At 42.5% G+C, this 18,106-nt stretch overlaps 1 protein-coding gene across 1 annotated transcript; it reads left to right on the forward strand.

Annotated features, from left to right (window-relative positions):
- Positions 1-330: 330 nt before the first annotated feature.
- Positions 331-16,871, forward strand: SPIC (Spi-C transcription factor; the record flags this gene model as incomplete). The annotated part of the gene is made up of 5 exons (XM_080935385.1): positions 331-486; positions 13,621-13,714; positions 14,878-14,990; positions 15,920-16,028; positions 16,465-16,871. The coding sequence occupies 5 exons, from the start codon at positions 331-333 to the stop codon at positions 16,869-16,871; spliced, it is 879 nt and encodes a 292-aa protein (XP_080791511.1).
- Between the last annotated feature and the right edge of the window lie 1,235 nt (positions 16,872-18,106).

Below are 18,106 nucleotides of genomic sequence, written 5' to 3' on the forward strand. Positions count from 1 at the left end.
ATAGGGCCCCAGACCTTAGCACAACTGACTCCATGCTGGAAGTGACATTCAGTCTGTAAAACTTATCTTGTAGATCAGAGCCAACAGGGCTGACGCCACTGCTGGGAGCTGAGGTGCCACCGCCGGGCAGCCAGGGGGAAATCCGCCCGCATTGCTGCTCTTGCCGTCCGGGCTGCTGTGGGGCCCAAAGCGCCAGAGGCTGGGGCTGGGGTGACACAGGAGAAGAGCCTGGTGAAGCCAAGGACAGAGAGGCACTGGAGCGCAGTCCTAAATGGTGGCCCACGGAGCACCCACATCACACCTGAGTTCTCTAAATGGGCCAGCGATGAGATGCCATCCACCAGCAATGGTGAAAGCAGCCAGCAGGAGGCCATGCAGAAGACCTGCAAGAACGGCGACATTGAGAAAATCGCCAAAGATTCAGCTATAACTACCTCTGAGGCTCTAATGGCTCGGGTCAGGGAGCTTGAACGGCAGCTATCTGGGGTGAGGGGGATACGTCATGTTGGCATGTGCACTGTGAAGAGTGTTGCCTGCGGACTCTGGGTGCCAAGAAGCTCTGCCCTCAGTGACACCATCAAAGCACCTAGAGACCTGCAGAGGATCTACCTATGAGCTAGCTGTCCAGGCAGGCCTTGCAAGAGCAACCCCCCTGCCCCAGCCTCTGTGACAGTGACCCCCTTCCCCTTGTACATACTTGCACACAGGTTCCCCATGTGCATACATGCATATACACACCCAAACACACATAGCGGACTCTGGAGCTGCTTGTTCCTTCTGAATTAGGGGAACCATGCCTCTTGGGGCTGTTTCCAGGTTTGTCAGGAAGGTGGTTTGGGAAGGACATCAGGGCAAGGCTCCTGAGATCCATTCTCTAGACTAACTGATAGACAGGCAAACACCAGACGGAAGCACATGTAATATAGACTGTGTATGTTTACAATGCTGTGCCACCTCCCCTTCGGTTGTATGATTTTCTTTTATAATGACTTCTGGAAGCAGCGCCCCCTTCGGGGCTGGCTGGGAGCTCACCCAACCATCTCTTAGGGTGCCTGCTTCTCCCAACACATCCCTTCCCTTTCCCATGTGCTCTGAGTTCAGTGGTGTAGACTTCTTCTCCCGGACATGGGGCATGTGCCCCAAGGGGTCTGATCCCCTCCTCAGTCTTAGCTCATGGGGCTCTTCATGAGGAGCTGGGGTAGGGTGGAATGGGACAGTTGGGCTGGCTGGCTGAGGGTGCCTGGCTGCCCAGCCTGCTGTTGAAAACAACTCCTGAAGGGTAGACCACTGCTCCCAAGGGAAGTGCTGGCTCCCTCCTGTGGGCCCTATGGTGTGATGCTATGTCTGTTTATTCTATACAAAGTTACTTGTCCTTTCCCTTAGTAAACTACATTTGACATGGATTACAACAGTATAAACAAAAACAAACAACCAAAAAACAAAACAAACAACCAAAACGACAACGACGACAACAACAACCCTCATCCTGTAGACAGCCAAAAATGAAAACGAAGATCTACTCCATCAAAGTCCACAGTTCTGGGAGGAGTGGTTCTATAAATGTACTAACGTCACTTTTTTTTTTTTAAAGCTTTCGTAAGTTCTGCTTCTAGCTAACTGGATATCTAGAGCAGATGTGAGCAATGATGAGAGAAAACGCCGACTTGGAACTTTCCACCTGGCCTTAGGGAAGGCCCATGAGTCTCCCCCCCTAAACAGCCATTATCCATCCACTTGGAGATATAGATGGTCCGTGAGCCCCCCTTCCTGCCCAGCCAATTAATGTAAAGGTCACCAGGACCACCAGTCATTATGTGCCTAGTTGCTGTTGCTATAATCTTCCCTCAAAAATTGTATAAAAATCTTAGGAAAGAAAGAAAAGGGGCCACCTCTCCTCTGGGTGCTGGACACCCCAGCCCATTAGAACAATAAACCTCTTCTTTTTGCATTGAACTCAGTTGAGTTTCATTGGGGGTCTCCAGGTAGCTAAGGCTCACTTTTGAGTTTTACATTGGGAACTGAACCCAGGTCTTTTGGCAACAGAGAGCACACTTTACCACTGGACCATCTCTCTAGTCCCTAATGGACTGTTTTTAATTGATTAAATGAAGATGTGTCTGAGCAGAGCAGAGAGATTCCCACTTCAGTTAGAGCTCTATGAGAGCCAGGTCATTCCAGGACAGCATTCATTCATTGTCCTGGTTAAGCCCAGCCTGAGAAGAGCCTTTGGGACATTTTGATTCTCAATAATGGCTCTGTTATTGGGTTTCTGGGGGGTTGTCCAAGATCCTGGCACCCACAATACAGGCTGTATGAAACATTTTCCCCCAAATGACCTGAAGATTAAAGGCCTTGAACTCTCAGTTAAAGAGCAGTGTTTAATGTCACCACACCCGTGGTGACAGCCTTGAGAATCTGTGTGCCTCCGAAACAATAGCATTTACCCGGAGGTGAAAATGTAGAGAACAATGAAGAGAAAAAGGCTTAGAACAGGGCACACCTGTGGAAGATAAGTTCCAGATAACAACCTGATGCAAGTCCCTGAGACCTCTGTGTCTGTGTCTGTGTCTGTCTGTCTGTCTGTCTGTCTGTCTGTCTCTCTCTCTCTCTCTCTCTCTCTCTCTCTCTCTCTCTCTCTCTCTCTCTCTCTCAGTTGTCTCATTAGTTAGTTCTGGCTAGCTTTAGCACTTACAGAGAGTTTGGTTTAAAATCAAGTACCTCCATACCCCGGCCTTTGCTATTTAAAATGTGAAAGAGCCAAGGTTTGGGAATCATTTCGGCTTAAGTATATGGGGACAGTCGGTGCCCTTCAACACACCAGGTTGACTTCGTTACTAGCTTTGGAAGAATTGTCAGCCCTGAGCCCCATAATGAGAAGATTCTAGAAGACAGGCAGTTCTTCGTTCTTCTCTTGGGGAATGCTGTTTCTCCAGTCATGTTCTCTGGTCACTAAAACCTGAAAGAGACCCCCAGGAACCACAACTCTGATGCAAGCACAGGAGTCACATCTCTAAAGAGATTCTAAACCAGGAGGCACTACTTGCATTTGCACATGTCAATAGATGACCCTCAGTCAGAGGTGTGGTCTAAACTGAGTTTTACTTTACAGATTTGCCTCTGTATAGTATTTCCATAAAGGTGAGATTTTTCCCGAGGCTTTATTTAACCATGTTCTGTAGTGAACAGCAGTAGGCTAGAGACAAGATCACTGGCTGCTCTTCTAGAGGACCTGGGTTCAAGCCAATACCTATACGGTGTCTCACAACTTTTTGAAACGGCAGTTCCAGGAGATCTAAAACCACCTGGCCTCTTTGAGCACCAGCCACACACAGTGACCAGACATATACATTCGTGCAGTCAACATATGCATATACATAAAAAAGACATGAAAAGGGTTAGAATCAAATTACCAGCTTTTATTATTCCCATACTTCATAGAAAGGGAGATGCAGTTAACAGGGTCAGGCTGTATGAGAACTGGATGCTGAACATAACACCATGTCCTCACAAGAGGGATAAGAGGTGCATAGGTCAGAAGTCCACTTTGTCAGTCCCAGATACAGCCTTCCGCATACATGGAGCAGTCAGGAGCCACTTAGAGCCCACTGTCCCCTGAGACTCTCCCTACTGCGGAGCTGATCACTGTTGATGGTTTTAAAGTAAACATCTTAACGAAAACGTAGACACACCATAATGTGTCCAGGCAAGAGTTGGTAGAAATCTATGACATGATCCAGTCATAATCCATTACGAATATGGCTGCTGTGGCTGTTTTCTATTGAGAGATGTTTTCATTTCCCTCAAGTAAGTAGGGTGGCTGAGTCAGATGGCAGCTGCTTATTTAACTTTCTAAGATATCAATGATCATTTAGGCACGGTAGCTCACGCCTATAAACCCAGTACTTGTGAGTTCAAGGCCACCCTGGACAAGATCTCAAAAAGGAGAGAAAGTTACCAAGCTTGCTTCCAACACTTTCTCCATGCTGTCTTCCCACCAGAAATATATTAAAAAAAAAAAAAAAAAAAAAAAAAAAAAAAAAAAAAAGCCAGCTGGGCATAGTCTTATTAAGACATGGTGGTAGTTCTCTTTATAAATATAACAATCCCATTATATATATAAGCAAAGCTCACTCTTGGGTTTTAATTTAGTTAATTGTTTTATTATTTGTGTGTTTATGTATATGCACTGGCCAACATTGGGCTCAGGTATTCTCATACATATTCGTATTTATATTACAGTCTGTATTTCCTCTGGGGTTGCGAAAAACATACTTTCCACATTTATTCTGATGTTCTTGTACAAGAGTCTGATGGACACACACAAGATAGATTCATGTAATAAGCTTTCCTAATAAAGTTTTCCTAAATTTAATGCCCACGGCTGAACGTTATAGTTATTTCTGTAATCCCAGCACTTGGGAGGCCAAGGCACAAGAATTGTAAATTTGAGGTTACCCTTGGCTATACATTAAGACTCTGTCTTGAAAGGGGGAGCTGGTGGGGGTCTAAGGGGAAAGGCTCAGCAGTAAAGCTATTGCCTGGTGTGTTTGAGGTCCCGAGTTTCATTCCCAGTACCAGAGAAACAAATTTAAAGTCATTGCCAGTATTCAAAAATGGTTTCTAGGGATTACATCTGAAAAACCAATCAAAAATGTTTTTATCTTACACCAACCAGAATAGCCAAGACCAATAAGACCAATGGCAGCTCATGCTGGTGAAGATGTGGAGTGAGAGGAACACTCATCCATTGCTGCTGAAAATGAAACTTGTACAACCACTATGGAAGTCAGTCTAGCAATTCTTTGGGAACATGGGAATAGATGTACCTCAAGATCACAATACCACTATACAAAGAACATTATACCATGCCTGGCCATATATCTATGATGATTCTATACCCTACTACAGAAACACTTGTAGCCAGAAACTGGAAGCAACCTTGCTGTCTGCCAATGAATAAATGGATGGATAAAGAAAATATTGACCATTTATCCAATGGAGTATCACTTGACCATTTTGGGGGGGGGGGGGAGTGTAATCATAAAATTCAGGAAAATGGATGGAAACAGAAAATAATTATCCTGAGTGAGGTAACTCAGACTAAAAAAGACAGATGTGGTATCTATTCCTTCATAGGTGAATGTTAGCTGTTAAGTCTTTAATAACCACAGAGTTTAGGTATGGAGTAAAGGGACTTAAGTAAGTATTTTGCCTATATGTTCTGGCTTCCAATTGTAAATCTTTATGGGATGTCTGGTTTCTCTCTGTGTGAATGTGAATATTGTTTCTTATGCTTTTTTCTTTGGCTCTTTGGTCCCATTGGCATGTTTATTGCTATTCTAGTGTGGATGTAGTTGGGTAAGGAGGAGCCGGGGAGGAGAAACCATAATCAGACTATATTTTAAAAAAAGTTTATTATCTGCCAGGTGTGGTGGAAAACGCCTTTAATTCCAGCACTCAGAAGTCAGGGGCACTTGGATCTCTGCGTTCCAGGCCAGCCTAGTGTCAAAAGGACTTCAAAGACAGACAAAGCTCCACAGAGAAACCCTGTCTCAAAAAACTGAATAAACAAGTAAAGAAATAAAAATATATATTTTAAAATTTAATTTCAATTTTTTTTTAAAAAAAGAGCACTATTTCCCAACTAATCCTTTTAGTTGAAAGATAGTGTTGCCATTAAAGAAATTTGAAAAAAAAAATATTTTAAAATTTAATTTCAATTTTTTTAAAAAAAGAGCACGATTTCCTAACTAATCCTTTTAGTTGAAAGATAATGTTGCCATTAAAGAAAAATTTTTAAAAATTTAAAAATTTAATTTCAATTTTTTTTAAAAAAGAGCATGATTTCCCAACTTATCCTTTTAGTTGAAAGATAGTGTTGCCATTAAAGAAATTTTAAAAAATATTTTAAAATTTAATTTCAATTTTTTTAAAAAGAGCTCTATTTCCCAACTAATCCTTTTAGTTGAAAGATAGTGTTACCATTCACACACAGAACATTTGTTTTCCTTTGGGTAGGTTAGACAGCAAGTAAAGGCTGAGTTTGATCCCTGGAACCCATGAGGTGGAAGAGAACCAACTTATCAGTTTTCTTCATAAGCACGTGCACGCACACACCCACATTCGCCCGAGCGCTTGCAAACACACACTCTCGAGCACACTCACGCACACTCCCACAGGCATACACAAGGTGCACACACGCATACAAACTGTTAAATAAATACCTGTTATAATGAGACAAAACCCCTTCCAAAATAACCATTGAATTCATTCTCCTTCTTCTTCTTATTATTCACCTAACCCTAACTCTCTAACCCTAACCCTAAGGAGTCCCAGTGGCTCCCTCGGAGGAGAGCAGTCTTTGTCCTGTCTGTCATCAAGGCTGTGGGTTCCTGTAGGTAAAGTTGAAGATAAGGAGTAAATCCCTGTGACTGGGGTTCTGAAAACCATGCCAGTGCAGAAGCCAGCGGACCAGGTTCAAGGGGACTACAATGGTCACATAAGTCTTGGTGTTAAATGCTCTATGGAGGTCATTACTGCCATCTGAGGGTCTATTACCTTGACCAAGATTTGTTGTCCCTGTGTGGAAAGGCTATTGTGGGGAACAAGATTAGCAAGCCCCACACTGTTCCATGCAAGGTGACAGACCGCTGTGGGCAACATTGACCTGTCTCAAGCTCCTTCTAAAGAAAAACCGGGTTTTGTGTCTTAGATGGCCATGTTTCACGGGCCATCAGCTGAATCAATAAGGGAAAGACAGAAAAGGCATTTTCCTGGGAAAAGATCTCCAAGTGTACATCAGATTCTAGAAGAATAGATGGGGTTTCTCTGTGTGGCCCAGGCTGTCCTGGGACTCAGTCTATTCTGGCTGGCCTCGAACTCAGAGATTTGCCTGCCTCTGCCTCTCAGGGCTGGGATAATAGTTGTGAGCCACTCCTGCCTGACCTTGATAATAAGATCTATGACCCTTTTTTTTTTTTTTTTGCTTTTTGTTTTTGTTTTTTGATCTCATAATGTTTGGTCTAGACTTTTATATATTTTATTTTATTTGGTTTCTGATTTTGTTCCTTTATGAGATTTCTCTGTGTGTGAATATATATGTATTAATCTATCTATACGCATATGTATATATGTAGATAGAGAGACAGAGAGATATTTTATGCTTTTCCTTTGTTTTTGTTTTTTTTTTTCAGATGCTTGTTTTCTAATGAAAAAAAAAACCCTCAAAATACCACTGAATTGGATATTAACTGTTGGACAAGAGTGGTTTATATACTCTTTTTTAAAATTACTTTTATTTTATTTTTTTTACAGTCCAGTCACCGACCCCCCTCCTGTTCTACCCTCCCATAGTTCCTCATCCCATCCCCTTACTCTCCCCTGTCTCAAAGAGGAAATTCCCCCCACCCCTACTTCCAGGCCTCCCTGGGGTCTCATGTCTTTCAATAGGTTAGGGTTAGGCGCATCTTCTCCTGCTGAGGCCAGACAAGGCAGTCCTCTGCTGTATATGTTGTTGGGAGCCTGGGACCAGTTCATGAATGCTACTGGGTTGGTGGCTCAGTGTCCGAGAGATTTCAGAGTTCCTGGTCATCTGAGACTCCAGATCTTCCTATGGTCTTTCTCCTCAGTTTATTCCAGCAGTTCCTAATTCAACAACAGGGGTCCTTGACTTCAGGCCAATGGTTGAGTGGGTTTATATACTCTTGAGAGTGGTTTGTCTAGAGAAAACTAACTCCTTTGGGAATGGTTATCAGTTGGCTAGATAGCTTCTGGGTTAGGCTTCCCCTCTCAGCTCGATCTGGTTTAGACCTGTGCACGCTCCCACAGTCTCTGAGAGTTCATGTGTATTAATCCTGCTGTATGTGCAAGATCTTGTTTCCTTGGTGTCTTCCATGCCCACTGGCTCTTAGGGAAGAAAGATTACTTGTTTCTTTTCTAATGTGGAATAGTAAATAGTGTTGCATCTGAACACAGCAAGCCTACTCAGTAGCTTCAGAAAAGAAGCTTCAGTGCTTTTTCATAGTTTGACCATCACCTTTCCTCTAAGATCATTTATAGCCCAGTCTGTTCTATAACTGTAACACCAATGACTTGACTTCTGATCCCCCTGCCTCTGCCTCCCATGTGCTTAGATTACAGGCTTGTACCACCATGCCCAGTTTTATGCAATGCTGGGAATTGAACCCAGGGCTTTTGTGCTTGTTGGGCACTCTGCCAACCAAATCACTTCTCCAGTCCGGTTTTTGTTGTTGTTGTTGCTGCTGCTGCTGCTGCTGTTGCTGTTGCTGCTGCAGTTGCTTCTGTTGTTGTTGTTTTGAGGCTGTCACTAAAGCAATCTTCTGTGTCAGTCTCCAGAGGGTTGGGATTATAAGAGTCTACCGCCACACTCTGATAAAGCCCTAGTGTTCTTGCATTCATTTTAAAATGCTGCCAAGCTAGAGACAAAAGATGAGCTTTTGTGGAGCCCTCGGAACTGGGTTGGGCTAGCTCCTGCCTCCTCATCCTCTTCCAACTTTCTTATCCTCCTCTCCTTCCCCACCCCCAACTCATGTTTATTTTCTATAGCCTTTCTTTGCTCAGTACCTTGAAGATACCCATCCCACCCACTGTCCCTTCCAGACCCACTCCTTACGCTCCTCTCTCTGTGCGTTCCAAGACGGGCTCTTGCCATGTGGCCCAGATTAACCCGAAGCTCATTTTATAACTCCTTTACTAGCCTCAAAGATGAAGGCAAGCTTTTCCTCAGTGGCTGGGATTAGAGTTGTAAGGCTTCGTGAGTTGAGAGTCTCAGCTATGTTGCTTAAACTAGCTTTAAACGTAACATCTTTCTGTTATCCAGACATGGGATTACAAATATGTACCATCATGCCTAGAAGTTTATGTTGTTTGTTTTTGGTATGTAACCCTTGTTACTCCCTAGACCAGGATAATCTCCAACTCACAGATAAACCCTCTGGTAATCCTGAGACTCCTGGGATCAAAGGGATATGCTACCAAGTCCAGTTTTTTAAATATATTATTTATTCTCCCGAATTAGAAGATATTTATTCTCCCCAAATTAGAATTCATCCTAAGATCTGGCTCTTAGACACAGGGAAATGCCTACAGAGTAAAGCACTCCAAAATATATATTGATAAATGAAAAAGAAAAAAGAAAAAGAAAAAGAAACTCTGTGTCTCGAACATGGGCTTAGGATCCAGTAAAAACAAATCAATGTGAGTGATTAGTGCTCTACTTTTGTTACTTTATTGTCTACATTTGAGAAGAGCAACAGTTCATTGGATTTGTATGACAAACAGTCTCATCCAAACACAAGGTCCATATCAAAGGTAAGTACACGCCCTCCTAAATCTCTTCACCAGTAAGATTTACGAATTTTTTCTTTGGGTTTGACCACCCTCCGGCAAAATGGAAAGGTGATTTAAGAGAAGGTCGGGGGCAGCTCAAAGAAGAGCAGGCCAGTCAGAGTTTGTCTGCGTCCGTCGGACAGGTAAGTGAGGGGCACGCTTGAGGAGGGTATACTAAGATCTGCAACATTCCCAACATTTTCCATTGGACGTGCCAAAAGTCACATTAACTTTAAAGCTAATTGAAGAGCTTCGGCTCTTCATCCATGCTGGCAGTGTCGGAGGCACTATCAGGTACTAAAGTGAATTATTTAGGTGCTCTTCTGTGTTAAACAATCTCAACTGCGAAGAAAGATAAAGAGAGTAGATTAGATTTCTAGGTCCAGCTCCTTCTCTCTCTCTCTCTCTCTCTCTCTCTCTCTCTCTCTCTCTCTCTCTCTCTCTCTCTCTCTCTCTCTCAATATTATCTATGTATGAGTGTATGTCAATCTGCATCCTAAACTACCTGTAGAGCAACAGGTTGGGCAGCAGCCAGTGTTCTTAACTTCTTCATTATCTCTCCCTCCCCAGTCCTTTTCTTGAGTGGTAGCCCGTCTTGTGATGTAGCCCAGGCTGTCCTTAAACATGCAGTGGTCTTCCCGTCTCTTCTGAGCACTGCATAAGCAATGACACTACACTCTATGGAAGGACTCAGTTCTCCCACCGCCGACGTTCAGGTTTGGTGGTGACTGTCCTGAGTTCTCAAGACTCTTAGTCTCCCTTGACTGAACTGTGGGAACTAAGGTCTAAGCTGGCTGGTCACCCAATACTCATATGGAGGCTGGGGCTCTAAGTCTTCAAGGAAGGGTTACAATGAAGTGCTTCTTCCATTTATTGTGGGCAGGCTGTTTTAAAGGGCTCTTGGGGCAGGCTGTTGAGACAAAGTCTAGAGTGTGAAGTCCAAAATTGTGAAAGAAGATATAATAAGAAGTGAGAAAAGAGGGAAGATTAAGAGATAGGTTAGAGGCACTGGAGAGATGGCTCAGTGGTTAAGAGCACTGGTTGCTTTTCCAGAGGTCCTGAGTTCAAATCCCATCATCCACATGATGGCTCACCATTTGATGCCTTCCTCTGCTGTGCCTGAATACAGCTGCAGTGTACTTATATAATAAATAAATCTTAAAAAAAAAAAAGACAGGTCAGAGGTTTCTGGATGGGTTTAGCAAGTCAGAGAAGTTTAGTGGAGTGCAGAGGGAAGAATGGAGTGTATGTCAGGGAGGGGGGTGCTAAGCTTTAAGTTTTACTCTAATGCTCTAGTCCAGAGAATGCAAACTATTACATGTCCTTTCAAAATAATAGCCCCTGGTGTCTTACTTGGTCACATCAGGAAATGGAATTATGTAGGCACTGTGTCTTTTAAAAAAAATCCCCTTGTAGCACTTCCTTAAAAACAGCTATTTAATGCAACTCTGCCAGGGTGCTGCTGATAGCGGGCATCCTTAACATCTAGCACGAATATTGAGACTTTGTCTTTCTGGTAAGTCTTGTGCCTTCCCTGAACCTTTGTATTAATAGTTCCACTTTCTCCTTCCAGCGAATGTTTCTTGGGCTATTGTCTTATTGTCTGTTCAGCTGCAAGAAGTAGGAAGCTGTTGATATTAAGCTGAAACATCAGCTGATGTACTGGAAATCAGCTGTTGGGATTGGAAATGCAGGTTTGGGGTGATCCAGCTGTAGAACCTCTGGGTCTTTACAACACAAACTTTAATTAAACAGAGTAAGCGCTTTATTTACAGTTCACAGAAATCTTGTTTTGGGGCGTTAGTAAGAGTTTGCCTTTACTGAAACACTCTAGGCGCTGTTAAATATTGAGTTCAAAATACAGTCAGCACTACAGGGTGAAGCTATTGTTTAAATGTTATGGATGGCTTTAAAAACTTTTAACACTGATGGCATTTATTTGGTGGGTGGTTTCTCTCAGGATAACAATCTCAGCATTAGGGAGGCTGTAGGAAGATTGGCAAGTTTTAAGAGTAGTCTGGGTGTGATCTTAAATCTTACAGAACAAGTGTGTGATCTTAGGCCAGGTTATATAGTCACTGTCTGAAAAGAGCAAGAAACAGACCACCCCCACACAGATGAAAAATAACATAGCATAAAGTATAATTTATGAATGTTCTTATGGTTTCTTTTAAGTGATCTAGGGCAAGGATGATGGATTGCAATCTCCCTGTATTAATCAGTATTAAATGCTGAATATTAACTAATGCTAAAGAGTACCAACCATGATTACAAGATAATCTGATCATCTGTTTAATGATGAAGTGGCCTGTGTTAAAGCCCCACACTTTTATCTTACGAGGCTTCTCTTTGTTAACACCACTCAGCAAATCACATGAGGACGGAGGACTTTAGGCGTTCGTCTCGGATGACTGGTGTCTTAGAAAATAGAAATCTCTAGAAGGGAAAGACGCCATGAACCTTTCTTTCTTGGGGGGAAAAAAAAACCTCACAGCGTCTAACTCACAGAAACCCTGTGGGCTCAGCCTTCCAGGCCTGGAATTCTGCACCACTATACCCAGTTTATTATTATATATTAATATATAACTATTATCAGTTACACGGTGACAGTGATTAGCATAAGTTCCTTTCACATTGACCCTAGGGGAGTGGAGTCAATGGCTCTGCACAGCAAACAAGAGGACTAGAGCTTAAATTTCCAGAACTCATACTCATGTGCTAGTTTTGGTTTTGTTGTGGTTGTTGTTTTGTTTTTGCTGTCTGGGTACAAGCTAATTCATCTGGGAAGAAGAGATTTAATTGAGGAAATGCATCAATTAAGTTGGCTTGTGGGTAGGCCTGTAGATCTTTTTCTTGATTAAAGACTGAGAGGCTCTGATCATTGCAGATGATGCTACCCAGCTCGGCAGGTGGTCCTGAGTTAGGTGAGAAAGCAAGCCTCACAAGAGCAAGTATATCCTCTGTGATCTCTGTCTTGACAACCCTGGATGATGTCTTAGGAAGGTTAGATGTAATAAGCCCTTGTCTCTCAAGTTGTTTTGGTCAGGTTGTTTTATCATTTGAAAACCAAACTAGTACAGGCTGTTAGGGTGTGGTGGCATCCTGTAATCTTGACAAGGTGACAATTGAGGCTGATTAACTAAAGCCAATTGGCAAGCTGTGGAGCTCAAGGGAGAGGTCCTGCTTCCTTATCTAGGGAAGAGATGGGTGGGGAAGATACTCCACACCAACTTCTCTCTATATACACATAGCATGCACAAGCTTGCTCACACGTGTGTGTGCACACACTCGAGCACACACACATGATAGAAAAGTGAGATATTCAGATGATAGCATTTTGCATTTGTAATATTTTCAAAAAAAAAATTTCCTAGGCAAGATGTTCATTTAGAATCAAATTAGAAACTTATTTTCTTTTAAAGCCATACCGGTAATCCCAGCACACAAGGTGCTGAGGCAGGAGGATTGGAGGTCATTCTGGGTTACAGGCTGAGACCTTGTCTCAAATTAAATAAATAAATAAATAAAAGCAAAAGACAAATAATAAATGTTAAACCTATTTGGAATTGTCATTTTAATTGGTCTTTCTCTCTCCCTCCCCCAGAGCCTTGTGCAAGCCAGTACGAAAAGTATTTACTAGCCGCCGAGTTTCCTCAACCCAAGACTCTTCAATTCATGAATAATGGTCAGTTGGCATTTAAAATTCTTGAATTTTTGAAACTATAATTTTTCTTTTTGAGACAGGGTTTCGTGTATCGCATGTTGGCCCTGAACTTGCCCCGTTGCCAAGACTGAATAAACTTGACCAAGCACTGATCATTCCGACTCCATTTCTTTCCTAAGTGCTTGGGTTACAAGACACATGCTGTCATTCTCTTATTTCTGCAGGGGGATTGAAACCATAGTTATTATGCCATATAAAATTCCATACAATATAAAATTAATATTGTTATAGACCAAAAAGATCAATGCTATCATACTCATGTTTATGTGGTTTATGTGGTTTTTATAGACTTAAAAGAAAAGCCAATACTTTAAAAACTGAGCTAGGAAAATGGCTCTCACATTTGACAACACCTGAGACAGTTGAATGTTATGACGATAGCTATCGATCTTTAGCTTCTTCTTGGGAGAGCCCGGGAAGCTGGCGAGCATCGTGCGGGGAAAGCAAGCATCCTACAGTGGAAACAGCCAGTCTACAATGTCCATGTCCTGAAGCTTAAACTCTCTGAACACTGCATCTCAGAATTGCATTTGCCATTGTTTCCACAGATCTGCTTCGAACAAGACAGTCTGGGTCAAGCATTTGAAGACGCCTTTGAAGTATTAACCCAACATTCAGTTGGAGAAACTCAATATCCCCCAGGTAAAAACTAAGTCATCTCTTGGCACATATGTGACAAACATGTACGCATACATATGTAAGAGTAATAGGAAGCCTACATAAACTTGCAAAGCTGAGGAAGGGTTTTTCTGTGGCTTCCGGGCTAGCCAATACACCCTTATTGCTGAGTTCTAGGCCAATGAGACCCTGTCTCAAAAGACATCTGTTGAAAGGTGGATATCTGGAGGCTGGCTGGTTCACACACATGTGTACTCATGTATGCCTGCATGTAGTTCACAAACATGCAGGCCAAACATCCATTTCCATAGAACAATTGTAAAAGGTGTAAAAGGTGATATGGTGCTGAGACAGAGGGGTTGTTATTTGAGACCAGTCTGAGATATGTAGCTAGACTCTGTCTCAATAAGACAAGAAATAAACATAAAGTCTGCTTACCGATGGTTTATAACATCATCCCGACTTTTCAGGAATAGCTTCCTGTCAACAATACGTGTCTGTGTGTGTGTATATATATATGTCATAACTAGACTGGAGGTCAGTGGACAATCTTAGGTGTCATTCTTGATTCCCACTGTGTTTGGATGAGCGTCTCAGAACCATCGCATATACCAGGCTAGCTGGCCCGAGAGCCTTTGGAGATTCTCCCGATTCTCAATCCCCATCTTGCTACAGAAGCAGAGGATTATAGACATGTTTTATGCACTAGGCTTTACCTGGGTTCTGGGGTTCTGAACTCATACTTAACGTGGCAAGTGCTTTTCCCAGTGTATCATCTCTCTGGCCCGGGGGGAAGAGGGCACTTTGTTATATATTTCAGGCCTTCCACTCACCCAAGACTTAGTCTGCATTGAAAAATGCATATTTTCATCCTTAACTTATCCTACAGACACTTTGATCTTGATGAAATGCAATACATTATCTACTGAGCTTATAGACAGCGTTTCATGGAGTTCCAGGTTGACACTTTGGTATTATAGGTATATAGAATATTTTCCCACAGAAGGAATGGGTTATGTAGAACACTGTCCATAATACAAAAATCCTGGGACAAACACCATATGGAAATACAAATACTAAGAAAGCAGATGTTATCTCAGGCTGCTCACACACATGTCTGTATATAAATGTATATGTTCCTGTAAACTCAGGCTTATGAAATATCTTTCGGTTCTGTTCTTATTTAGAACATAAAAATTACATGGCTATCTTTAACCCCTACCCTCACATCAGAGGCAACCCAGGCTACTGTGGAATGTTACCCACAGAGGACCCCGTCCAGGACTGGAGGAACCTTACGGTGAGTGTCTTTACTGAAACCAACTGCCCTGCATGGGAAACTCTATGCTTTTGGTTTAGAATGAGTATTTAAAGTAAACAGGAGTAGGAGAATGAGATAGTAGCAGAGGAATCTGGGGAAGCCTGTGAAAACAATAACGTTGTCACCTGGAGCCCATGATAGACAGAGCTCCAAGAACAATGTTCTTCTGGGTGAGGCTTGCAGGTAGGCTTTCCAACCGCAAACATTATTTTTGTTTTGCTTGGGGACAGGGTTTCTCTATGTAGCCCTGACTGCCCCAGAACTAACTCTGTAAACCAGGCCAGCCTCAGCTTGCAGAGATCTACCTGTCTGTGCCTCAGGGGTGTGGGGATTAAAGGCATGCACCACCACTCAGTTATAAGCCATTTCATTAGAGAAGGGATTTGGGGTCCAACTTTGACCTCTTTTCAGATCGCCAGGTAAGATATGGGCTGCCAGGTCCTTTTTATTCATGGAGTCTGGCAATCTTGTTTACCTTCTTAACTCTGTAGGCTTCTTGCTCCTGGGGTTACAGTTGTAAGCTGCCATCCTGAGTCTCAGAGTCTCTTTCTCACTGAGCATCTTTAGAAGAATCCCCACTGGCAATGGTGGCGCACAGCTTTTATTATTCCAGCACTCCAGAAACAAGCACAGGCAGGCACATCTCTAAGTTTGAGGCCAGTCTGGTCTACAGTGAGTTTCAGGACAGCCAAAACAACAAAAGAACAATCACCTCTCTTTCTCAAGCGGGAGAAGCTAAACTTTAGCTTCTAACCCCAGATCTTCTCTTGGTTTAATGCTCACCCTAGGCTGCCATCTGGGTGTGATGCTGTTGAGAATGTAGATATTTAGTGCATTATTGTTCTTCAGTCTTGGGGGGACCCCAAGAACAAATTCCCACTTAACACATATCGCTGTCTCATATATAGAATGGTTCTTCAGACCTGTATTTGGAAGGGGGCTTCCATCAATCCCTGCAGAACATAGCTGAAAACCAGCTGGTACAAGCTCCCTTCTTCCAGCAAAAGGGAGGAAGAGGTATGTTGCTATGTTACTCATGACATGGTTTCAAAGGGATGTTCCTCTTTCATTATGTAGCCCAGGCTGGCCTGGAATAGACCAAGCTATCTACAAGCTTGCAATCCTGCCTTTTTTGTGTGGGTAACCATAACTGCTGAGTTGAAAGTACAGAAGTCATACTATAGAATACAATAAACAGAAGATATTAAATCCAAGATATGGGAGCAGATTTGGGGGTGGTGGGGTATACCAGCAGTTTTCGAATCAACTATGCTGCTTTCTCAAAGGGAAAATAGAATGTAGCCAAGAGTACTCTAACTACCGATGGACCTAGATGAGGAGGCTACAGCAAGCTGAAGCTAATTCTGATGTCATGAAGTAACCGTCACTTTAATTTCCTGGACTTGATATCTCTCTCTCTCTCTCTCTCTCTCTTGTTCTCCCACCGCTGCAGGCAGGAGGAAGCTTCGGCTGTTTGAATACCTTTTCGAATCCCTGTGCAATTCAGAGATGGTGTCTTGTATTCAGTGGGTCGACAAAACCAAAGGCATCTTTCAGTTTATATCAAAAAACAAAGAAAAACTCGCGGAACTCTGGGGGAAAAGAAAAGGCAACCGGAAACCCATGACTTATCAGAAGATGGCCAGGGCACTGAGGAATTATGCCAGAACTGGGGAGATCACAAAAATCCGGAGAAAGTTGACCTACCAGTTCAGCGAAGCTGTTCTCCAGCGACTTGCTCCGTCTCACTTTCTGGGAAAAGACCTCTTCTACGCACAATATGGCCAGCCTGACCAGAGCTATCTCAGTTTAAACCACTGGAATGCAAATTACTACACCCATGCCAGTTATCAGAGCTGACCCCAGCTTCTTGCCTTGCCAGTATCAGAACTCAAGCTTTAGAATTTTTTTTCCAAAGCAAATGATGGTATTTTCAGATTCCATACCAATGAAGCCAAAAGCACACAGAATGAAAGCAACATGTTTGGACTTTTCTTGATCCAACAATGTTAGGTAGCCTTTGCACTATATCGGTGTTAAAGGGGACCTAGATGCTTCAGAAGGATGCTTACAATTCCTGCAGGTACTTTGCTATTTGTAATAGATAGGCTTAGTGCCCATGGATTGGGTAACTAAGTCCTGATGCTGGGGAGACACGCACAGTGCCACTTGATAACTTTAAATAAACATGAATTTGAAGCAACTGAAAAAGCGTTTGTAGACTGTCTCTTGCTATACAAACACTTGTTTGCCTAGAGTATGTCATAGAGGATGATTTTACAGGATGATTCTGTTGATGCTTACTTGCTCTGAGGCTTGCTGAATACCCTAGACTGTCCTTGGGTGGATGAAATAACAGGCTTGTGCCACCATACCAGGCTTACATTGATTTAAAAGCACTTGTCATATGCTCAGATGAAAATTAACTCAACACATGTCACAATACAGAGGTTGTACCAAAATTTATATTCGTGGCTTAAAATCATAGTAAAATTATTTTTTATATAATCTAATCCAATTTAATGTTAGGTGGTCACTGTAGCTTTTTTGATTCTAGACATGAGTATTGCTTTGGAGACAGGATCTTCATAGCCCTGGCTGACTTAGAAACTCATAGATCTTTAAGCACTGGTATTAAAGGCATGTGCTTGTGTTTTGTGGCTACATTGAGCACATTTCTGTTCAACCTGTCGGAAGATTTTCCTGTTATAGATCTAGTAGGTTTGGAGGAGGTTGTTTATCTGTTTTTGTTTGATCTCAAGGTCTGGCCTTGAATAAAGTGATCTACCTGCCTGTCACCAGAGTCACCAGGACTGGCTAGGTTTAGGTCTATTTTGAATTGATTCTTAGAGATAAGATAAGGGTCCTTTGTAGTACTACCTGAAGATCCAGCTATTCCACTTCTGGGCATATACCCCAGAGAAACTCCAATATACAACAAAGATACATGCACCACAATGTTCATAACAGCTCTATTTATAATAGCCAGAAGCTAGAAAGAACCCAGATGTCCTTCAGTAGATGAATGGATAAAAAAATTGTGGTACATTTACACAATCGAGTACTACTCAGCTATCAGAAACAATGACTTAACC

Source organism: Micromys minutus, assembly GCF_963924665.1.
Source record: "Micromys minutus genome assembly, chromosome: 22".
NCBI classification, from domain to species: Eukaryota; Metazoa; Chordata; class Mammalia; order Rodentia; family Muridae; genus Micromys; species Micromys minutus.